Consider the following 22,900-nt stretch of genomic DNA (forward strand, 5'->3'; position numbering starts at 1 on the left):
GGAAACACTGTCTTGGCACTTCCTGGGGCTGCCCCAGGAAAGCCTCGGCCCCAGTGTCAGGGCATCAAGAAAAGTGAATGCTTGGACTGAAGAGAGTTGCTGCCTCAGGGTAGGGGACACATTATAGGATGCAGGGGAAGAGCATTTGGGGATTGCACAGGACTTACTACGGGATGTTTAGTAGGAAAGAAAAGGTGGGGAAAGGGAGGGATTTAGGTGATTTGGGGAGGAACAAGTGTAGGAATATAGATGCGTAAGGGGATAAAAAGTACTGGCCACATGTACGTTGTTAGCTGGTCAGTTTGCTTGGCTGGCCATGCCCTGTGCCTGACCCTGTCCTATCTTCTTAAGCTCATTTCCAACACTTCCCTCGGTGATGGCTCTCCATTCTGTGTGTGCATGAGTGTGTACAGGGGTGTGAATGCAGAAGCTGATGTCAGCCCATGGGTTGGAGGGCCCATATGTCCCTGGTGCAACAACTGGAGCACATGCAGGAATGTGAGTGCTAGCAAAGATCAAGTTGGATGAGCTAGTGAGCAGGTGACGTGACCTGGGACCCAGGATGCAAGTGGGTCTCTAATGATGACACCATGGTTGGGTTGGCTACTGGGGCCCAAGGAGTCCTGACCAGATTTGTATGTGCTCATGAGATGGTCTGTACCAGCAATTGCAGTGGAGCTACAGCCTCACAGGCTCTTATGCACAGGTACCAGCAACTGGGGAAACCGGTATTCAGGAGCAGCTACTGGGCATCTGAGCTCCATGTCTGAGCCTGGCTGCTGAAGGGATCCATACTGTATGTATATATTTGTGTATATATATGTATGTATTATCATTAGTGGACCTCCACCCTGCTCAACCTTGGAGGGGCTCAGAATGAGGCTGTTGGTGCTGCCTATGTTCATGTGACTGCTCTGTGCATCTGTGAATTGTGTGGCTGGCTGTGTATACAGGTATATATATTTTACGTATACATATGTTCTATGTGTGTGTGCCTACTGGGAATACATCTTCAGTCTCTCTGCTGATGGATCTGAGAGCATGGCAACAGCCTCTTCTCTCTCATGCTGTTGAATCTTGCCTGACATTTTCTCCTAAGAAATTTAATGATTTATTAGATTTAATACATTTATATAGTTCAGTACATTAATTCATCAGTATTGTACTGATTTTACTTGGAACATCTTTAAACATATGGTGGTATTTGGTAAATGTATTTACCAAATACGACAGGGCTAAGCTCAAGGTTTGACCAACTTTAGAGCTGCATGCTGAGAAGAAATAAGTTTTACTGTAAATTAAACAAATAAATTCATAATTTTGTAACTAATTTCTTTGTAATAAGTATAAATCTACTTATCCTTCATACAGTCATCAGGAATAGATTTCATTGCCTATTTATTTTTAAGTGGTTACTAGTGTGATTGATTAACTTTATGTCCTGAAAGCACCCTTAGAATTCAGGGCTTATTTTTGATACTGGGTTGTTTGTTTTGGGGTTTTCTTTTCAGTAAAAAGGTAGAACGCATATCAGAAGCAATATTCATGAAAATGGGATGGGTGGCATTGCTGGAGTTCAGATCACATTATTGGCCAATGTAGGAGAAACACCAGGAGCAGGGAAAAAAACCCGCAGCAGCTAATAAAAGCAAAAATATTTTAGCAGGACTTCTAAGTATAATATAAACAAAATGAGGTTTCTGGGAGAAAGAAGGTTTTGATGTCATTAAAGGAAAAGCGAATGTAGGCTGAAAAATATCTCAAAATATATGCTTAAAAAAGATGCCATGCACTAGCCCGTGAAGCAGCCTCAAAAAACTAATTCAGAGAAACCCTCTCTCTTGAAGTATTTGAAATGTGGCTGAACAAAGCACTAGAAATTAAGACTGGAAAAACTAACTTGGGAATAGTTAAGACAGTTCAAAAGATCTTTTTCTTTACTCATTAAAACAGATTAAGAAAAAAAATGCCAAACATATTTATGGTCCTTTTCTTTTTTCTTTACCTTTGCTCTAAATACTTCTAGAAGAAGAAATAACAGAAGAAGATATGGGGAGAGGAGAGCAGCTGTTTTTCTGCCACAGTTAGATTCCCCCAAGAGGACAATGAACTCACAGAAATTGAACTGTAAGTATTGTCCATTAGGTGTTGGTAAAGTTTCAAGGGGCTATTTCTCCTATGAATTAAAAGAAAAAAAACCAAACCACCCCTGTGTCTTTGTAATCTATTATAGACAGTCATTTCTCTGAACAGATTCTTTGAACTGGCATCTTCTAGACTTCTGTATTGTCAGTATTTGGGGTCCTGCTTTTTAACACCTCTTTTTGAAACTAGATGAATGACAGAAACATTCAATTTCCTTTGTCTAGATATATCATTGAAAACCTCAACACATCGAATGGGAGCTTTGAGGTTTTTTAGGAAATCAGTGCATGTAGGAGATAATCACGACGACTACATAAGAGATACCTACTTCAGCTCTTTTGATCAGGCAATTATATTATTCCCCCACCTCTGTGTTCTGCTTGAGCTTTGCTGTTTGCCTACTATAAAAGCCAGTCTGTCAAAGGGCTGCAAGGATGATTGGCAGGACAGTGTTTCAAGCTACTCACAAAGGATGACAATTGGTTTTTATTCTATCTTTACACCTATCATTTTGGGATCTGGCCAGTCCAATGATATAATGGAACAAGTCCAGACCTTACCTATGTTTCTTCTGAAAAGCTGATGAAGGAGCTGCTGTTAATTACTGAGAAATGTGCAGAGATGGGAAGATGAGCAGAGGCAGGCTGCATTGGAAGAGATGGGTAAAAAACGGGTTTCTCATCTTAGTTTTCTCAGGAGTGGGCTATAAAAAAAAAAAAGCTTTCACAGCACCTTTTCTTCATTAAAACAGTTCTTGGCTTACATATAGAAAGATGCTGTAACCAAACAGCGATGAATGATGAAATATGTTGACCAAAGGTGTATCTCAGACCAGATTTATTTGATGACTTTGAGGGCCAAAATTTGGTCCTAAAACAGCTTACTATTTTGTTCTCAATTATTGCAGAATTAAGCCTTACAGATTAGAACATAAAATAATATACTGTAGTCTTATATACTTGAATATACTTGTGAGCCTTGAAAGCTAGAAACAGAGGTGAAGAAATATTTTTTCTATTCTTTGTAGAAGCTGTATGGGATGAAAGACATAAGGAGTAATGTGAATGTGGTTTTTTGTTAAATGGTTAGGGATGGTTATCTCAGTCTTTTGTCCCTACTCTAAAGCCTTCCTATGAATTTGTGTAATTACAGTTACAAGTGTAAAGCATAAGCAGTTTTTGAAGGAGGACCTAGAATGTAGGAGGCATCCCCAAATGGAATGCACTAATTACTGCATCTAAAGGGATACCCTTTCTTTTGATATTTCCTCCCTGATCTAAAGTGCAGCGGAATTACTTCAGTTAAAGGTTCACAAGGGCAACACCTCAGGTTGTTGCATTATCATTTCTATCACAGAAGCTGTGGGCTCATTTTATAGCTTATTGGCAGCAGTCTATATTTCTAGGAACATCACGGAAGCGAGTGGATTTGATAGCGTAAGTCTCCATTGACATCCACTAGCGAAGTACATGTAAAAACCTCTTTTAAGCCTTGTCCTATCAAGTAAAACACAAAACTTCTTTCTTCTATTTAGTCTGTAGAAGAGTTACAATAATGTTTCTGAATGGCACAGCAAAGATGTACAAGATTTTGAGCCTCCCACTGGAAGATACTCTAATAAACAAAAGCCTTTTCCCACCCTCTACTTGCTATGGCAGTTTCAGAGGAAAACGAGCAGAAATAAAGGAACTGGCTCACACCCAGCATGTGTGGCTTCACACAGTAAATAACAATCAACACATTGGCTGCTTCCAGCGTGCAGTGGGCAAAGTGCCAGCAACACTTTTAATCAGTGCCATTCTTTGTTTAGCAAAGATCTCACTAACTAGTGTAATTTTTAGTTTCCTATTATTAGCATTGGCAGTAAAACAACAGTTAACAACATGACTAAAGATTTGAACTTAAAAGCTCACCCCAAAGCTTGACACACCAAACTTTATGGATGAGTCCCTGGCATCTGAAAGGTACTTACTGTTTCTGGCCCTATTTGTCACTGCAGGAGGGCATTTTACAATCCTGACTTCACAAATTGGCAGGAACTATAATTAAACTAAATGTAGCAGAACCCATGCTTCAGATACTGAGCAGTGTAGCTTGCTGTAAATACTCTGGCAAAGACAAAATACTCAGACTCTTGGGAAAAGCTGTATTTAGGTGAGCACTGCTTCTGTGTGAGATGCCTTTCACACATTCCTGTGTGAGTGCTTTTGATCATGTCCCTTCAAATTGACTGAAATTGTAGGTGAGAGGAGGAATAGCCCCTTGCTGGCAAGTGCTGGTCTCTCAGGTGCAATCCCTTAGAGCAGTTCAAGCAACTGGCTTCAGCAGAATGAAGGACATCACCAGTCCCCAACAGCAATAGTCAAGTATATGTCAATTCCCTACTTTAAAACCATGGAGGCTTTTGTTTTGTTTTTCTTACATGAGGGAGTTAGAATTTAGAAGCTCTGTTGGTGCTTTTGCTTTCCCTAGAAGCTCCTTGTAAAGGAGCTTGGAGAAGCTCCTTAAAAAGTAGAAGATTCACTGAGGAGGAAACTGTTCTAACAACCTTCTGCTTAAGGTTAGCAAGCTTGCACCATCATTACTAATTACTAATTAGTACTAATTAGTACTAAGTATTACTAATATTTTGTAGCCATATCTGAAAATAAGAAAGCCTGAATTTAGCACAAGGTATTTACGAAGCAACCTCAGTGTGTTGAGGTAACAAAAACACAACAAAAAAACCCACAACTATAAATGCTGTACTGTTTTTTTGTTTGTCAGCCAGCTGGATGAAGACACTAAGTACTGACACCAAATCAGATTTTCATTTTAATCATGAAGTAAGAACACTGTGAGTTTTTCATTCCTGGGGCACATGTCTGCATGAAAGACACTCAGCTAGAAAGTGTGCCCTAACTCATGTTATTTCAGTATTTTTCAGAGTGGTGCTTCTTCATTTCTTTCAAAGATGCGCAGTGGTAAAGGCAGACAGGTCAATATTTGGTTAGTGCTAACTATGATGAAAAGCACCAAGGAATTTCAGCTCCTACAGAATCCTGTCAGCTTGCAGAAATGGCAAAGAGCATAAAAGTCAAGGGGGAGCAGGTTAGAAACTGGAAACCAAACATTGTACTCATTATTTATATTTTATATAGTAATACATTTATACTGTAACAAAGGTTTTTGCTTTCTCCACTATTAGCAACACTGTCTCTCAGGAGAAGGGCCCCAGCATTGCAAATATAAGAACAAAATTTTTTAGCTCCACAAATATTTGTAAAACTGACACTACCATAAATAGGACCTGATTCACAAAGTATAGTGGTGAAAATCAGAAGCAATTAAGGGAATGAGTTGTATGAAGCTGCTCTGAGTGAGAGAGATGCAGTCCAGGGCAATAAACACTTGTTCACTGTTAACACAGTGAGGGCAATGTGCCTCATCCGGGAGGCTCTCTGGCTTTCAATCACAGGCTCCCTTCTCTATGTTCCAAAACCCCACTGTCACATCCGCACTCCCAACACACCATCTCCTTTATTCTGCTGTCCAAAGGGCTCCTCAGAGCATGCGTCCATAATATGGAGAAGGTACTTAACCACCAGAGCTCTACTGTTTATGGGCCAGAGTGGGCTTCATGGAAATACATCGACCCATAAATCTACCTGCCTTTGAGAAGGAGTGAAAGGTTCCATAAGACAGGGAAGGATATACCCTTGCTACTTACAAATGAGATATTGTTTCTACATTGTTCTCTAAAGCCATGAGAAAAGCATCAAAATGGAATTTGAAGTTTGGTCAGGAATATGAACTGATAAATTTTTAGCACAGCAAAAAAAAAAATCTAAACAAAATATATAAATGTCCTTTAGCCTATGCTGAAGCTTTCCTTGTCTCATATGTGGATACTCAGTACATCGCTTTTGGCAGCGATCTAAAATTTGTAGCATAAGTCAAATCACTGGAACTGAATACTGAGATAAATCTAAATAAATGATGTTGACATTTTCTCGCATATTTTGTGAAATGTGAAAACATGAACAGCATAGAGAAACAAAAAAAAAAGGCAAAAGACATTTCCCAGTTAAAACAAACAACAAGAAGTGAAAAAGATAACTAGAGAATCAGACATATCTGAAAAAGAGTTATCTATCGTACAGGCTAGGCCTAAGAAGGAGCTTCAATTTCTCATAGTTGTTTCATTCCCTATGGAAACTGAGATTGAAATTGCCAGGCATAAACACTTCTTCCAAAACCTAAGTTTAGGGCTCATAAAATTTGTCTTCGTTCCAGAGCTCCAGCTTCTGAGAATGGAATAAGAAAATAAGGCTGTTATAACTTGGGCTCCATTACAGGGGATGGTCCTACATCTCTTGTTCACTAAAGCAGATGCTATATGACTTGATTTATTTATTTTCAACACTACTGGAAGTGCAGTGGAGTTTTTGGAAATCAGATTCAGTGTGGTTATTTGTTCAAGTCTGAAGGATCACGAGACTCAGATCTGGAGAATTATCCTACTTAACAATAAGAAACAGAAAAAATAATTGATCCTGTGCATAAGCTTCTAGCCTGTTCATGGACTGTTTAGTGTTGAGACAGTTACATTAATAGAAAAGGGATGGGCTTCAATTTTAGGATCCTAATTAAGTCTTCATTGGAAAATGAAGCAGAAAAATAATTCTCAGAGTGCCTTGAAATGCTGCTCCCAGGACCTTTAAATGCAGAACGCAATAACCAAATGGAGAAAGGCATCTTGTTTGCAGAGCAAAACATGAAACCTCCAGGTTTAGGTTCTCTATTGAACAACTGAGAGCTCTGAAGAGGCTTGGCATGCTCCCAATTGAATGGCAGGAATGTCTTGATTGGGATGTATACTTTTTCATGGCTTACTAATGTAGGAGGAAAGAAATAAAATATTCTGAAGAAACCAGAAAAAGGATTCGATTTTTCCAGCGTAGGGCAACAAGGACAGGTACCTGTTTATATACTGGTTAAAAATGAATAAATAGAATACATTTTTGGTATTGCTGTATGGGAATATCCTCCTCTGGGACTGGACTGGAAGATTTTGGAGCCGATTACCACTTAATTACAGTTGTCTGACAGACTGAAAGATTGTTCAGTTCTTTTCATCCCAGACAGCTAATGTGGTGGGGGATCAATCAGCTGAACAAAACTGTAATTGCTACATTTCTATCTAGAGTTCTGGAATCCTTGAGAAGCCACTCTTGTAGTGAAAAACACATGAAGAGGGTAAAAAAACATCTTCATGACATTCGGCACGTTCCATCAAAATCAAAGATTTTTTGCAACTGGCATTAAGAGAGGCAGGATTTTTAGCCTAGAGAAATAACAGTATAAATTCAGGAGCTAAATGTTACAAGTATCCAGAATTGGTGAATCCATAGAGGTAGTTAAAAATCACTAAACAAATTTTCCATTAGTCTCTGGTGTCAAGATGAATCTAATTTTGTATCTGCTTTCATACTAAAGTTCTTTGCTGTTTTATGTTGTGTCACTCTTTTCTCATCTAGCTCTGGCAGAAGGTAAGAAATACTACCTGTTTTAAAACTTTATTAATAGTAATGCATCACCTATGGTACTGTGATTTTTACCAGGGATGCATTAATCACAACATGGAGAAACACTAACAGAGAGTTTATGCCCTAAAAACTTCTGAAAGAGGTGAAAAAAGAATATGAGATTAATTGGGTCGTTCAGCAGGACAATATGGCAGTTAATTATTGAACCTAGAATTCCTGCCTATTGATCCAAATCTGGTAGCCTGTAGAACATGCTTCCTGTGCACCTAGATCCAGTGCTTAGTGCTGACATTTTAAATCACAAGCAAAATCATGTGTCTGTTGCCCTGATGCCTATAATTGCTGATAGATAGCGTGCCAGAGATAAATACTGCTATATCCAGCTACTGGGGGTTTACTTGAAAAAATTATTCTTGACACTTTTTTTTGTGAGGCCACAGTGAAGCTGGTTACAATATTAGAGATGCATAAATGGAGCAAGTAAATAATTTTCAGAAATACCACATAGAGTGCTTCCTAGATCAGTGCTCTTTTCAGGCATGAGGTTACTGTTATTTCCACTTGATGGATATGGAGCTTGGCCATGGAGAGCTAGACAGCCTCACTCGAATATGCTGCCCACAAACCACACATTTAGTCTTAACGCTGAGGAATTCAGTGTTCATTTTTCTCTCCTCTAAGGATGAACTTTGCTATCTCGAGCTCCTGGGAAAGTTCAGTTTCCCACAGCCACCAGCCCCCGCACTGCTGCTCCCGCTTTGTTCCCAGGGCCTGTTAGAGGAGGCTGGGAAGCATCTCTCAGATAGCTAGGGATGCTCTAAAGGTTTCGGCTGTCAGACCAGAGACATTAGATTAGGCAATTGTCAATGTCGAGCCTATGCAGGCAGTGAAGCTCTGGTATAAAGCACTTTTGCAACCCAGAAGGCTTTTTAGTATGATAGTTAAGGCTTTTAAAGGTGTATGCCAGTCAGTAAGCCAGCCAGAGAGCCAAAAGGCTAGTCTTTTCACTTCTAGTTTCATGCTGTGTTTACTGAATCATGCCATCTTCTGAGTTACTAGCTCCTATTTCTTCTGTTATCCTCACCATATCTAAGGTCCTTTTTCACAATGGAATTAATTGAGTTGAATAAATTCCCTTACTTGAAAGCTAACATCAGAGTGGAGAGCAACTGTGCAAATATCCAGCTGATCTGAAGAATATAGGCTCTGTCAGATACTGGATTTTAGACTTTCACTCAAAGGAAAATGCAAGTTGGCCCAGAACTTGTAATAAACTTCTATAATACTGAAAGACTTGACCTTGATACTTTGTCATTTGTGATTTGTTGTTTTATTTGAAGATTTACCAGTGTTTATTTTCAGCACAGATGTAGATCTAAAGACATTTCTAATCAGAAATTAATTCTGTAGAAATCAAGAATGGACTTTTGATGCGTTTCACTGCTTTCCGAAAAAACTTACACACTGCTGATTTTAAACTGACCAGGAGTTTACAGGAAAAAAAAATTACAAAAATCAAAATTTACTTGGAATTTGCTGGTATTCAGAACAGATCCCTGAGTCCAGCACAAATAAGATTTTGTCTATAAAATTTTGAAGTACTCAGGACTGAAACAAACAAACTGCTACATCCAGAAGTATCACTAGAGTATGTATTTATTCCCTCTTCTCTCATTTTGCAGGCTTAGGATGCCCACCTGAAAATATGTGTACCCTCTTCGTGCCCCTGAACTGCAGTGCAACAGGGAGATAACTTAGTACAGAATTTAATACAGAATTATTTTACATAAAACCTCTTTTAAGAAAATCAGTAGCAAGAAATACAAGTAAAGGGATTTTTGAACGCTGTTTTCTCAACTGATGTTTTAGCTTACAAATAATTTATGCTAAGCTGTGTTCTATACTGTGCAGTGTTTATAGCAGGGCAGTTAGTATTCATCTCACTTCATGAGGAAAAGGGGACGAGTGAGAGAAAGGAGAATAAGAGGTGTTCATTCACTAAATTTTTAAATGACAGGATTATCAGTGCTGCATTGCACCAAGTTTTACCTTTTATTACCCAGAAACCAAAATCCAACAATTTTATATAACTCAAGTACCAAGCTTTGTAATGTTTAGTCCAGATGCAGCAAAAAAGTAACTGCAGTAGGCTGTAGCCAAAGAAGATATTTTGATGCTCATATTCTAGTACATCAAAATTTATATTCCTCAGGTATCGCACATGAAATCTCTGTGGTAGAAAACAGCTCTACCAGCAGATGAGTTACACTGAGCAGCTGGCTGGCAGAGCAGACGGAATATGCCATGCGTCAAGTGTCATCCTGGCAAGAGTGATGGCACGCCTTACTGTGAGCCCCAATGAGAGTGCGCAGGACAGGGTACTGCCAACTTCAAATGGGAGGGACTGACAAGCACACAGAACAATAGAATTCCACCAGAACACAATACTGACACTTTTAGAGTAAAGAATAACTTCAGAGGTATTTGGTGCTCTGGAATATTATTGATACTGGGTGCTCTTTTTATATGCTGCTTATTAGCAACTCGGCATCTACATTTTTTCAGAGATTATTCAGAAGTAAGTGATCACTATTATGAAGACAGTCCTTGGTATACCAGATGACAGTTTTTCCCAAGTGAACACAACATCAAGTATCTCCAAGAACAGCAGGAAGTCATGAGATGAATAGAAGTGTAGAGACTGAGTTCATTATTAACTTTCAAAAAGAAGATTTCAATCTTTGCCTGCAACTGCGAGACTAAATGAAACAAATATCTCCGCTGAATGCATTAAGGTCTGTAAATTTGTGACAACTGATAACTATATGCTATATCTGTCAAACTGTATTCCAAATTATTTTCACTCTTCTATTTGAAAAGTTTCAAGTTTCCTGACTAACTCACTAACTCCCGATGGAAATCTATAATGAATGTGTTATTTATTGCTCAGTTTGTTAAAAGATTTTCACATAGCCTTGTTTGAAATATGGAAAAGTTCCCTCTAAGCTCCTAGTAAATAAATGCCAGTGCTTTTGAAACATAATAACAAAATTCTGCCTAGGCAAATTTCTTGGTTCGGTTTTGTTTTTTAAGTTTTTCTTCCGCCATTTCAAGTTGAGAAAACAATTGATCTGAAGCACAACTGGTAAATAATAACAACTTAATTTTTTAAAAAATGGAAGTTTGAGCTGTGTGTATTATACATGTCTTCAGAAACTCTCTCTAGATAGAAAAAGATGATTCACAGAAATCTGGCTGTTGACATATACAGCTCCTAGGTTTACCTGCTTGGACTTCCACCATGCTGTTGTCTATTGTTCAGTTTATTAAGGCTAAGCAAGTCACGGGAGTTTTCTAATGTGGGAAGATGTTAATTTTCAGTGTGAATTATCACTATCTGATTTTCTACTAAGATTTAGAACTTTCTTCATTTTTTCTATTTTATTGGCATTTCTATGCTATGAATTTGGGTTCATATGCATGAGGCATGACCCATGATGCTTTGTATACACATCCTCTTTGTATTCACAACACTACTGTTCTTACAGCGCCTTTGCAGAAGGGTCAGCACCTCTGTAAAAACTTACAGCACAATGAGCACATTTCATGCACTGTTACCCAGCAGAGCAACCCATCCTCTGTTTGATATTCAGTCACAGAAGGATGTAGGTCAAATGATTAAAGTGTTGTTTCATGTTAGCCAGGAGAACTAGGTGGGAACATTTAACTGACCTATACTTTTCCCCCAGGCTCTCTTCTGTTCTGTCAGAAAGAAAGTCTGTTCTAGAAAGATCCTGTTCTTGCTAAGATTACATCCTTGTAATCCAAGTAACTTCTACAAGTAACCCAAGCACTTCTACAGACAGGTGTCAAATCTTCAGGGAAAAGCAACTGCACTGACCGCTAGTGAAATTAAATCTTCCTTGCTCTCTCCATGAGGAAGGGTGAAAAGCATATTAAGTTCTAAGCTACCTGATCTGCAAGAACAACCTTTGGAGGACCAATGTGAGGGGCAGAATACTCTTGCACCAGTGTGACTGTCAATCATGCTCAGTTTTGTCTTTTCTCTCTCTTCTGGTCTATATTAATCTTGAATCTGCATTTATTCATTACAATACAAACACATGGATTCAGTGTGGAACTGAATGAGATCACAATGAACTGAAAACATCCTACTGAATGTGAAATGGGAGACGTTGATGACTCAGAGATAGCTGGTCCAAGCTGAAGTGTTATTTCCCATAGTGTGAAATCTTGTGTTTCATAATACATGGTGTTACAGAGACATAAACTAAGAGGATTATGTTGTCTTTGCTCCTTGTCATGCTTGGAACAAGTGGAAAAGTTTAAGTAAGGAAGCAAGGAAAATGGAATGGACTTTCAAAATCTTTTCAGATCATCACAGAGGTATTCAAACTCTTCACATCACCCATGTTCTTAGTCTCTTTTACAGTTAAAGGCCAATGTTTCTTGTCAGCTTTTAGTGACTCACAAATATAATGCATGGAGACACATATCATTTGTACTAAATAAATTCTAATCAAGACATTGATTATCTTAGAAACTACATTTGAAAGACAAAAGTAAAAGAACGGTACATCTCTACTAGTCCTAGATAAGAGGCTGTGCAAACAGAATAGCTGTAAATGTAAGTCATCCATGTTTAGAACACTGACATACATTTCTCATATCTCCTTTCTTATCAAGTAAGTTCCAATTACAATGAACAAACCAAACATATTTAGTGTTCCGAGAATATCATGTATAAAAGAAAAATTAAACCAGTCTTAGAACCTTGACTTCAGTACCCCTGAAAATTACATTCAGATGTTTCAGGTCTTGCACAAGCTATTGCATATACTGCAAAACGCACAGTATATACCTAACTTTCATCTTCATCATTAAACAAAAAATTGCAGGAGCAGAGAACTTACTTATATAGAGAAAATTATTCTACTGGACCAACTTAATTTTTCCAAGTCCCAATTACTTTTATGAAGTCTATAGTTTTTTCATTCACTTTTTGAAACTCATTACATAGGAAAATTCACACCGTTAGTGTAGTTAGGTTTTGAGGGGATTGGGCTGCTATGCACAACACAGAAACAGAATTAGTTTGAAACCACTAGTTAATTCTGTATATTAAATTACTCACCTGAATGTGGCAGTTCAGATCACACACTGGTGGAACCGTTCACTGGAAGAGACCTCTGGAGGTCATCTAGTTCAAGTTATCAAAAATATCCTATGCATATTCTTACAGTTAATATATATGTATTTACCCTTAGAGGGATAAATCCGTATGACAGGAACCGTGTGTTTTTATTTCCTACTCATTAGATTGGGAATATAGTCAATTAGGTAAAACAAGCACTTTCTCTTTTTTTTTTTTTTCTGTAAGATGCTAACAGAAAAACAAAGAAAAGGAAAGGAATTTTCCAGAAAAGGACAATGAGAACAGTTGTATTTTGACATGCAGAAGTCAAATACTCTAGACAATCAATAAATGAGATTTATAACCTATAAAATTCATTAAAATTTCTACGAGACTCACAAATGTGAAATACACTATTACGATGCTTCCATCAAACCGTAATTGAAATGGAAAAATCTTTGAATAAATTAGCATATTTTGAGTTATGCACAAATGTATTCTTATATGGATGGGTAGTGTGATGGGGGAGCCTATCTTTGAGCTGTAACATTATTAGAGTTATTTTCTTGCTGTCATTGTTGCCTCATTTCCTAACAGCAATAGGGAAGAAGGGTGACCGAGAAATGTTTTCCCAATAAATGTCACAAATACAGAGCTGCCAATTTAAAGCTACACTATGTATCCAGGGACACTTTCGTGCACGCACAACTTCAGTTTACGCTTTCTCTGATATACAGCTGGGTAAGATAAATGTTTGCCAAAAATCCTTTCATTTTCTGGAAAAGTCTAGTAGTTTCCTAAGAGTTCTACAGGGTTTTTTTAAATGAGAATAATAAACCAAAATGAAAAGATAACTAATATTTACATTTAGCACAGAAGCATCTTTTGTGCAGCAAATGCATTATCTAAGTATTCTTAAAATGGAAATGTGCCATAGCTCAGGGACATTTTTAAAACTGTGAGAGACTTATCACTGGACAGAAGAGAAAGAAAGACCACATGTTGAGTGCATGCTTGATAGTCTGTACAATTTATTGTGAAGTACCACTTGTACTTGGCCTGCCACAGAGCCGTTGGTTTGAAAGGTTAATGACTGCAGCAATCACAATTTCAATTTACAAGAAATGGGAAGACAGGAAGCCAAATACAAAATGGAGAGGTCCTACTGTGATGGCAGCTGAGCAACAATTCATCAACAAGAGTGCAGGAAGATCATAAAACCAAAGTGCTGGGGTCAACCTTTTGAGCCTGGGGAGGGCTTAGGACTTCTGTTAAGCTCATTTTTCAAGGATAGTATAGAAACTTTAGAACGGCTAAATCACCAAATACAGGCGTAAGTTGGTGCTTTTCCTTATAATAGGTGTTAGGTCATCTGAATGTGCTTGTCCCATCTTCTTATGTTTTCTCTAGTGTATCTCCTCCTGTATTTTAAATGTTGACCTTGACTGCTACCAAAATAGCCATTGTCATGACAGGCATTTCAATGATCTTTTGGCCTTTCCTGCAATTACACTCTACTCCCACATCAGCTGAGATGTGAGCTGTACTGGAGCATCAGCTATACTACAGTGTGATCTGAGACTTTGTAAAGCTTTCAGGTGTGTACATATACACGCAAATGCTATCTGAGACCCTGTGCTCCTTCTGCCTGAATTACGTTTTTCTGGATTTGGCATGTAATTTGCCTACACTGGAAAATCAAATGGATGAAAATATCTTTAAAGGTTTACAAGGGCAGCTAGTGACAGGACAAGGGAGAGTGGCTTTAAGCTGACAGAGGGGAGATTTAGATTAGATATTAGGAAGAAATCTTCACTATGAGAGTGGTGAAACACTAGAAGAGGTTGCCCAGAGAAGCTGTGGCTGCCTCATCCCTGGAAGTGTTCAAGGCCAGGTTGGATGGGGCTTTGAGCAACCTGGTCTAGTGGAAGGGGGGGTTGGAACTAGATGATCTTGAAGGTCTCTTCCAACCCAAACCATTCTGTGATTCTATGATTCTACATGTTGGTAAGATCCCCCTGATCCTTCTCTTTTCTAGGCTGATCACACCCAGCTTTTAACTTTTCCTCATAGGAGAGGTGCTCCAGTCCCTTAGTCATCTTTGTGACCCTTCGCTGGACTCTCTCCAGTATGCCGATGCCTCTATTACTGGGGAGCCCAGAACCGGACACAGCACTCCAGGTGTGGCCTCATCAGTGCTGAGCAGAGGGGAAGAATCACCTCCCTACACCTGCTGGCAATATCTTTCCTAATGTGGCCCAGGATGCCATTTGCCTTCCTTGCCACAAGGGCACATTGCTGGCTCACGCTCAACAAGCAAAGCTGCTTTCTATCTGGGTGGCCGCCAGCATACATTGGTGCATGAAACGCACATGTAAAACATACAGGGGAGGAGATATTCAGCTGGTAGGATATCATTCAGCTGGATCTGAAAGAAGAGGAATGGGAAGGGATGTGGCCTGTGACAGGCAGAAGTGGGTGACTGATCATTGTCGGGGGAGGCAGGAACTGTGATCTAGCACCAAATTTTGCAGTAGAAACTGATAAATATGAGAAAAAACCAAACCTGAACTCAACTGAAAGTTTTGAAATCCTTCATTTCTGAAGTCTCTCAGCTAAAGACTAAGTCTTTAAACTGCTTTATAAGACTCACTAGCCTTTGGCATACTTTACAGCATTTTTGAAAGTAATTGATAACTTTGCAATTATATTAAATACAAAAAACCTGAAGATCATGCTTATTAACTTTAAATAGTCAATGATATTTATACATGCATGTCTTGAATTATCATGTACTGATAAGGAAATGAAACACCTGAATAAAGACATATTACTACGTATTACCATAGACACTCCTTTGATGTAATTAGAACTTACATCTTAGAACACAAAACCATATAAACAGCTGGATTCCTCTTTTCAAAAAATGGTAAAAAAGGTAATAAATTAAAATATTTCCTTATAACCTATTCTTTTTTTCCATACCTCATATTACGCAGAGAATTATGAAGGTCCTTCATTTCTGAGACTCTAAAAATTATTCTTAGAGAAACAGACAGAAGGCATATTTTATCCAATATACCTTGTACCTTTTTGCCTTAGATAATTAGGGACATTAGTTAATGATTTGCAATGCCTAGGGAATACTGTCATTAGCAGGGGAATGTTCTCTGGTACCCTGAGGAAATGAAAAGCTTTTAAGAGCAATCACTGTTAATCACTAACATGCCAACATTATATACCTTCTGGAACTGAGGATGATATATAGACAGGACACATTAAGTGACTCCATATTTTACTCGCATTGTAAGCTTCCAATAAAAATGTATTTTTAAAACATCCCTTTGCATGGCTTGCTTTCATTACAAAATACATGTTAACTAAGAATTCTGCAAGATTCACACTTGTCCTTATACAAGCTATTGAAAATATTCCTTCTGATTCCACAGTTGAGCTTTATTGTCTTTTTAGCATTATTATACTTTGTTACACAGTTTCATTTGAATAGTAAATGTCAAGGTCAAGAAGGCAACCCTTTTGTAAGGGTGAAAGAAAAACTAAATCTAAAGGTGATAAATGCAATTAAATTCACCTTTACCTTCAGCTCAGCAGAAGATTTAGCACCTTAGCACAGCTGCAGTATTCACAACTGAGTACACAGATTACACACAAATTATTCACAAGCAATTTCTATTATTCATTTTTTTAATATCAAGTATTTTCTAACCAATGTTACTTGCGTGTAATATCCTACTTAATTGTTAATCATATGAAAAATAGTAGAGTAAAACAGAGAGAAAAAGCCTTTTTTTAACAGGGTTTTTTTAATATATAGTATTAATAAAAACAGGGCAGCTCTTCGTTTTAGTATAGAGCCAGAATTTAATATTAATTACTAAAACGTTTTTGCATCTTATTTCTCTGCTGTTCTAACCACGGATGCTTCACATGTCAACAACAAACCCAGCACCACAGGACAGCAAGTACATACTGGAAAAGGAGGCAGACTATACCCATGTACTGAGGTCCTCAGTGGGGATCCCTGCCAACTAAAAACATTTGGCCTGCCAATAGAGTGCACATATCATATATTGCAATAAATGACTCCTAGTAAAGGGATCAAACAAATTTATAGATTTAGATTATAGAACTAGAAAGGACTAAAGAAGTCACCTACTGCTGTTCACCTGACAAAAGATCCCTCTAGTGCAATTTAAACCAATTACTTTTTGTGATAGCTACTGTGAACACAAAACTCAAAATCTTTCCTCTTTACTGAACAAATTCTTCAGGACTTATGTTCTCTCCCTTTATTGCATTTTTAGACAAACTATCTCAACACAATTTTCCATCTGCCTTGAACAAAGTCCTATTATACTAAATTATAATTATTTTCTTCTGGATACTTTTCTAATTTGTCTACATCTTTTGGTCATTAAATAACGCAGCTGTTGCAGAGTGGTTGTTTCCTCACGTGACTAGACATGCGATATTTAGCTACTGATCCCATGAGCTCCACTGCCAGTTATTCTTATACTGATGGAACTGCAGTGGCCTATCTGGTAAACAGATGGCAAATTAAAAAAGGAAGTGCTTACATTTTTGAAACCTCTATACAAGATCTGAAGTTCCTTCTTTGTGAATTTACTCTGTGTTTCCAGAAGTTCAAGAGCTTCAGGTCTATGTCGTACTGTGGCCATTTCCATTTCATCTTCTACAGTGTCTGCAGAATACAAGAGATGGAGAAGGAAAGCTCAACAAGAAATACAGGATACAGAAATCTCTAATCCTTGCAGGAAAAAAAAAAAAAAAGTTAAGTAACAGAACAGCCTTTGCAGCTTTAAAGACAAATGACATGTTCATTTTACACTCATAGGGAAAGGGTACCTAAGCTGCTTCTGTGGCGGCACAGAACAGGGAACAGCAATGATGATCCAGTGGTCTGGATATTATCACATCAGTACAAACAGCAATAAATTGAAAAGCCAACATTCTGCAAGGGCATGCATGACACATTCAGTATGACTTTTCTATTTCTATCACCCTCTGCCCAAAGAGAGCAATTTTATTAAACTTCAGTGACTCCAGGATACTAGAAATTTTCCCTTGGTTAGCTAATAGATGTGAATTCCCTGGATCAGGCTGCGATTTTCAGTGTTCTCTTTTTATTGTGAAGTTGTGCTTTGGAAAGCATGTGAGATTGATGTTGCACATTCAACGGTAAACCTTACTTTGATTATGGTATAACAAAACCTTTAAGGCAAACATGATTATTTGTGGTGAGCAGCCTAAGTGAGGAACAAGATGATTTCACTGACCTCATCAATAGGTGAATAAGAATGTGGTTATTCACATTCAAGGCTTATAGTTGAGTGCAGCCCTAAAACAATGACAGATAGCAATGCATTTTTTCCAGGTAGTGTTTTAAATGTGAAAGTTCAATACAATAGCTAAAGAAACTCACAGTATGATTTTTTTTCTATAGGGTGCCAACCATACACCTGATAAAAATATGAATGTGCGAATCCATCTTAAGTACTTCCAGTATTATTATGTAGTACTCCAGACTAATTTAATCAAATCACTGCCTTATTATGGTTTAAGAGTTATACTTACTATAGAAATGTAACTTGAGACAGCATGTTGAATTGTCACTTCTACAGTGCTGAAGATATGTATTTTATTTCATCAGTGTGTGGGACTCTGCATTCTTAAAATAAGTTTTATTCAGTTCAATTTTCATAAGAGCACAATGTTAGGATACTCCATTAAAACAGTATTATGCTTACATCTTCACGTATTTCTGTTGTGCTACAAGGCAATAATAATAACATTCAGCTGCCTGGGAGAAATCTGGCATCAGAAGATATAGTTCAGCTAAACAAAAAATGAACACACTTTAAACAGAAATAATCATAATATGTAAACTGTTTGGATAAATCTTCACAAAACTGTATGTCCTTGTCTCTTCTCCCGCAAAGAGACGTTGCTATTAGCACTCATCTCAGGAACATAATCTTAGTGTAACCTGGATGATCTCAGTGTCACACACAGTCTTATATCAGAATGTCCATTGTTTTTCGGTTTATGGATAAACTATAATATGTTTCGTTTTCATTTTTCTTTACGGATTACCTCACGTGACTCATAGACCACTACGATCTTTGTGAAAACTTCAAATCTAAATGCTATTGACAAAACCAGCAACTGTCACAACTTTAATTGACCTTATGATGCCTGATGATTGTTTTGAAGGGCCAGTATCTGCACTCGCAAGATTATAAAAAAATTTCAGCTCTCTTTAAAAGAAATCCTGATGTGCAAAGAGGTCCTGCCTTTATAGATGAACTTGGAATAAAGTAGTTCCAAAGCTAAGAAACTGTCTTCCTAATTCATGGAAGGTGTAGCAAAGTTCTTGAGCCCCATTTTAATTCTGCATAAAACATCCAGGGTTTATTTTGCACAGTTCTCAAAGCCTTTCCATCATGTTTTAAGGGATTAGTCTTTTTATATTCTTTATACTGTCAACTGCAAGTCAACAGCAAGTGCTTATTCTAAATTAGCAAGAGAATCCACCTGAGAATAAACATACTTGAAAAGTCACTTGTATTTTATATTCCGAGAGTTATATGGAATTTAAATGGACCATTGTTTAGACACAAGGCGACTTAACTGGAAATGAGCTCCCTAAGCATCCATTCGTGAAACATTTGGCTACCTAGAGAGACATTTACAAGATTTTCTAGAAGCAAAATACTGAATATGAGGCTAAAGGCCAGACAATGTGATGCTGAGAACAATGTCTGGCATTTCCTTAGCAATAAACATTTTTATAGTGTTTTAATGATATGGTGATACTGTAGTAGACTGCAGTGTGGTGATGATGTCTTTCTGTAATTAAAAGGTTCTCTATAACACTCTTTTCACACTCTATTTCTCTAGACTCTGAGAGATATAAATAATCAAAAAATAAAATCACCATAATCTTCCTTATAATGTGCCAAGTATGCCAATTAAAATACTATAGCATTCATAAGTTGCAGGGTTTTAAGTTTGTTCTTCACACTTATGGCTACCATTATCCAGGCTGGGAAAAAACCCCCTCAAAATATACAGTGAAAATGTGTGAAAATATATCTACTTCCAAGCATTAATGATTTATATGGCATTAGAGCAAAATTAGTTATTTCAGTTCTGTAGTTTCTTCAGCCTAAGAAAGTTAAGAGTTCTTTTTTTAATTTATTTTATAAAAGGCTAACATATGTAAACTGAAAAATAGAAACGTTCTTATTCACTCAATATATTGAACAAAATATTCTTACTGATTTCATTAATGAGTAGCTTTGTTCTAGCTAAATAGTAAGGACAGGTTTTAATGTATTTGCCACAGGAGCTATGCTTTGAACCTTTTATTATTCATTAAAGAACAAAATGGAAAAAGCAGTGCAAAAAGCACACATACTCTTCAAATAATGACAGCTGGAGAAGCATGTCCACAGCCAGGCCTCAGTTCGTATCTGTAAAAATTGTGCACATGCATTTGCCTGCACGGAACCCAAATTATAGCTCCACAATCTATCTAATAACTGCATGCACACATGCTTTTCCTTTCCAAAACCATTCTTGAGTCTAGTCCTATCTCTAGCACATGCATTTAGCTAAAGAAGGATGGATTTAAGTTTAATTTTACTAGGCTAAATCACAGGTAACCTTTGTCTGCATATATTCATAGAAGTTAAGAGCAGAAGTGCAAATTCATGCTATTTATATTTCAACAAAGTACTTGTTTTAAAAATATTCCCCTTAGAATTTCTAAGGAATTCACATTATGTGGCTGTTATTGTAGGTTGTGCTGGCTTCATTCCTAGTACATTACCATGTTGCTTCTTTCATGCTAGCAGAAATCAAATATCACGTTATGTCAAAATGGTATAATAACAATGTGTGGCTACAATGATATTCTTATTTAATGTAATATTTTCATTTAGTATAACATTCATACTTAATAAAGCACTTCATTATTGACAAGTACAGGGAAAACTGTTGAATTAATCTGTTTTTACCTCTTGGTTCTCCAGTATGAAATATTTAATGCAAGGTGGGGTTTACCCCTTATTACCCAAACCATTCTGTGATTCTGTGATTCCTTTTATAGTCTAAAGCTATATTATTCAGGTCTCGTAGCTGAAAGCAACTTCTACATAATGAATTCCTACCGGCTGTCACAATAATGGACCAGTTTAAGCTATCTTATTTTCAAATAAAACATACCAGTTGAAGCCACCACAAAAAAAAAAAATCACATCTTTAGTCCTCATCTTTGAGACCTCAAACACCTAGAAAAGAAAGCAAGTGCCACTGTCTTCTCTCTAGAGAAGCATGAAAGGCAGTGATGTGGGATAGCAAAAAGAAAGCCTAGATCCATACCACTGAGGTCTAGGCACTTAATAGGGTCATGTGTTCATAGCCAAGTTGCCTTGGGTTTTCCAATATTCACTGGATGTGGGAACTGCTTCTGGAGGCTTTTTTTTACCTTAAATTGATACGCTTTATCAGAGAAGTATATAGAAACCACAAGGATCACTGATCTTCTAATTTTAGGTGCTTAGATTAGTGCCTAGAATTAAGCCAAATTAATCTAGACCAAATTGGGTGCACAGGGATATTTTAAAATCATTTATAGTAGCCAATTTATATAGGAAGACATTGGTTTTATGACTAAAATTAATCTCTAGGTATATATACATATATTTATGTATCTTTGTATGGCTCACTCTCTCTCCCTCCCTCACCCTGTTTTTATCTGTTAGCTACCCCAGAGAAATGTTACTTCCTTACAGCATATCAAGACATTAAAGGCAGTGTCAGTGTGCTTTTCCTATATCTCCACATTCACATAAGTTTTTTTCTATCTCATTATTTTTCTCTCAAACACAGACTTTAAGTCCCATTCCCTAAATAGTTGGATTTAGTCAAACCCTGCAGAGCCAAGTCTTTCCTCCCAGACTAGTACTGCTGATACTATCCTGTGTATTGGATAGCAAGCACACACAGACACATGCACACATGTACACAAAAAGATACCACTTTTCAAATACACTGAGAGCAGGTATTTAATTGAACCAGTGAATCACTTCCAGAGCATACGTGCCAACCCAGCAGCTCCTATGTAGCAGACCCTGGCATTGGTATATTGCCATACTGCTCTGCATGGACAAATCTGTTACCAGCCCACAAATCTGTTCATCACTTTATTTAAAACCTCAATAGAGCATACAATTACTTCAGCAGATATCTTGTCTCTCAAATGAGCAGTTAATGAAAGTATAACTTTTGATGCATGCAAACCTAAAAAAAAAAATCAAATGAAAAATAAAACTTGCTTTGAGTAACAGGAGATGTCGTTTTGGCAGCCGAGCAGGGCAAGAGCTTCATAAGTCGCTCTTTAATGCTGCGTTTGGCACTGTTCTGAGCGTAGAGGAAACCTAAAAAATATATTATCAGGACTGTTAACATAGGCTTGAGAACAACTTCTGTACATGCTGCAGAGTTCATCATTATGCAGAATCCTGATGCGAAAAGGCCAAACAGCCGGCAGCCATCCTGAATTGCAAAAGGCAACCAGAATTTCTGAACAGGACAACAAAATTATTTTGTCTTTGTATCTTTCCAATAAAGGGGATTTTTTCTTTTTTGTATGTGTGCATCTCTTGTAAAGTTCTTATAACCCATTTCAAAACAGCTAACAGAGAAGTATCAGATTATGAAATTGAAATAACACAAGGTAAGAGAGTTCACAAAAATTTTAAAGCTAAAATACTTAAAAGATGTTTAAATCAAGTCTATTTGAAGTTTAATATGGAAAACAAAACCAAAACCAAATAAAATTTCAAAGATCTTTTGTTGTCCTTTCTGGCAGCTTTCTAGTTCCACAGCTGAGTTTTCTCATATAATTCATTCGGCAACTGTAATAACCAACCTGGTACTTTTGCCTTTTCTGAATATTAAAATGTCAACCATGATGTGTAGCCAGTCTCCCTTTTCTTTAGTATCTGACATTCTACATATATGT

General features: G+C 37.4%; 1 protein-coding gene across 7 annotated transcripts in view; it reads right to left on the minus strand.

The window, feature by feature from the left end:
* Positions 1-22,900, minus strand: part of KCNIP4 (potassium voltage-gated channel interacting protein 4) — a 418,997-nt gene that overhangs the window by 31,921 nt on the left and 364,176 nt on the right. For 5 of the 7 annotated variants that reach the window (XM_030492530.1, XM_030492529.1, XM_030492528.1 and 2 more), the window contains exon 2: positions 17,427-17,551. In XM_030492530.1, the coding sequence (XP_030348390.1) occupies positions 17,427-17,551 (125 nt within the window). Of the gene's footprint in view, positions 1-17,426; positions 17,552-18,444; positions 18,640-22,211; positions 22,314-22,900 lie in introns of those variants that run through there. The other 2 variants (XM_030492526.1, XM_030492532.2) reach the window with 2 other exon arrangements.

This window comes from Strigops habroptila, chromosome 7 (assembly GCF_004027225.2).
Source record: "Strigops habroptila isolate Jane chromosome 7, bStrHab1.2.pri, whole genome shotgun sequence".
NCBI classification, from domain to species: Eukaryota; Metazoa; Chordata; class Aves; order Psittaciformes; family Psittacidae; genus Strigops; species Strigops habroptila.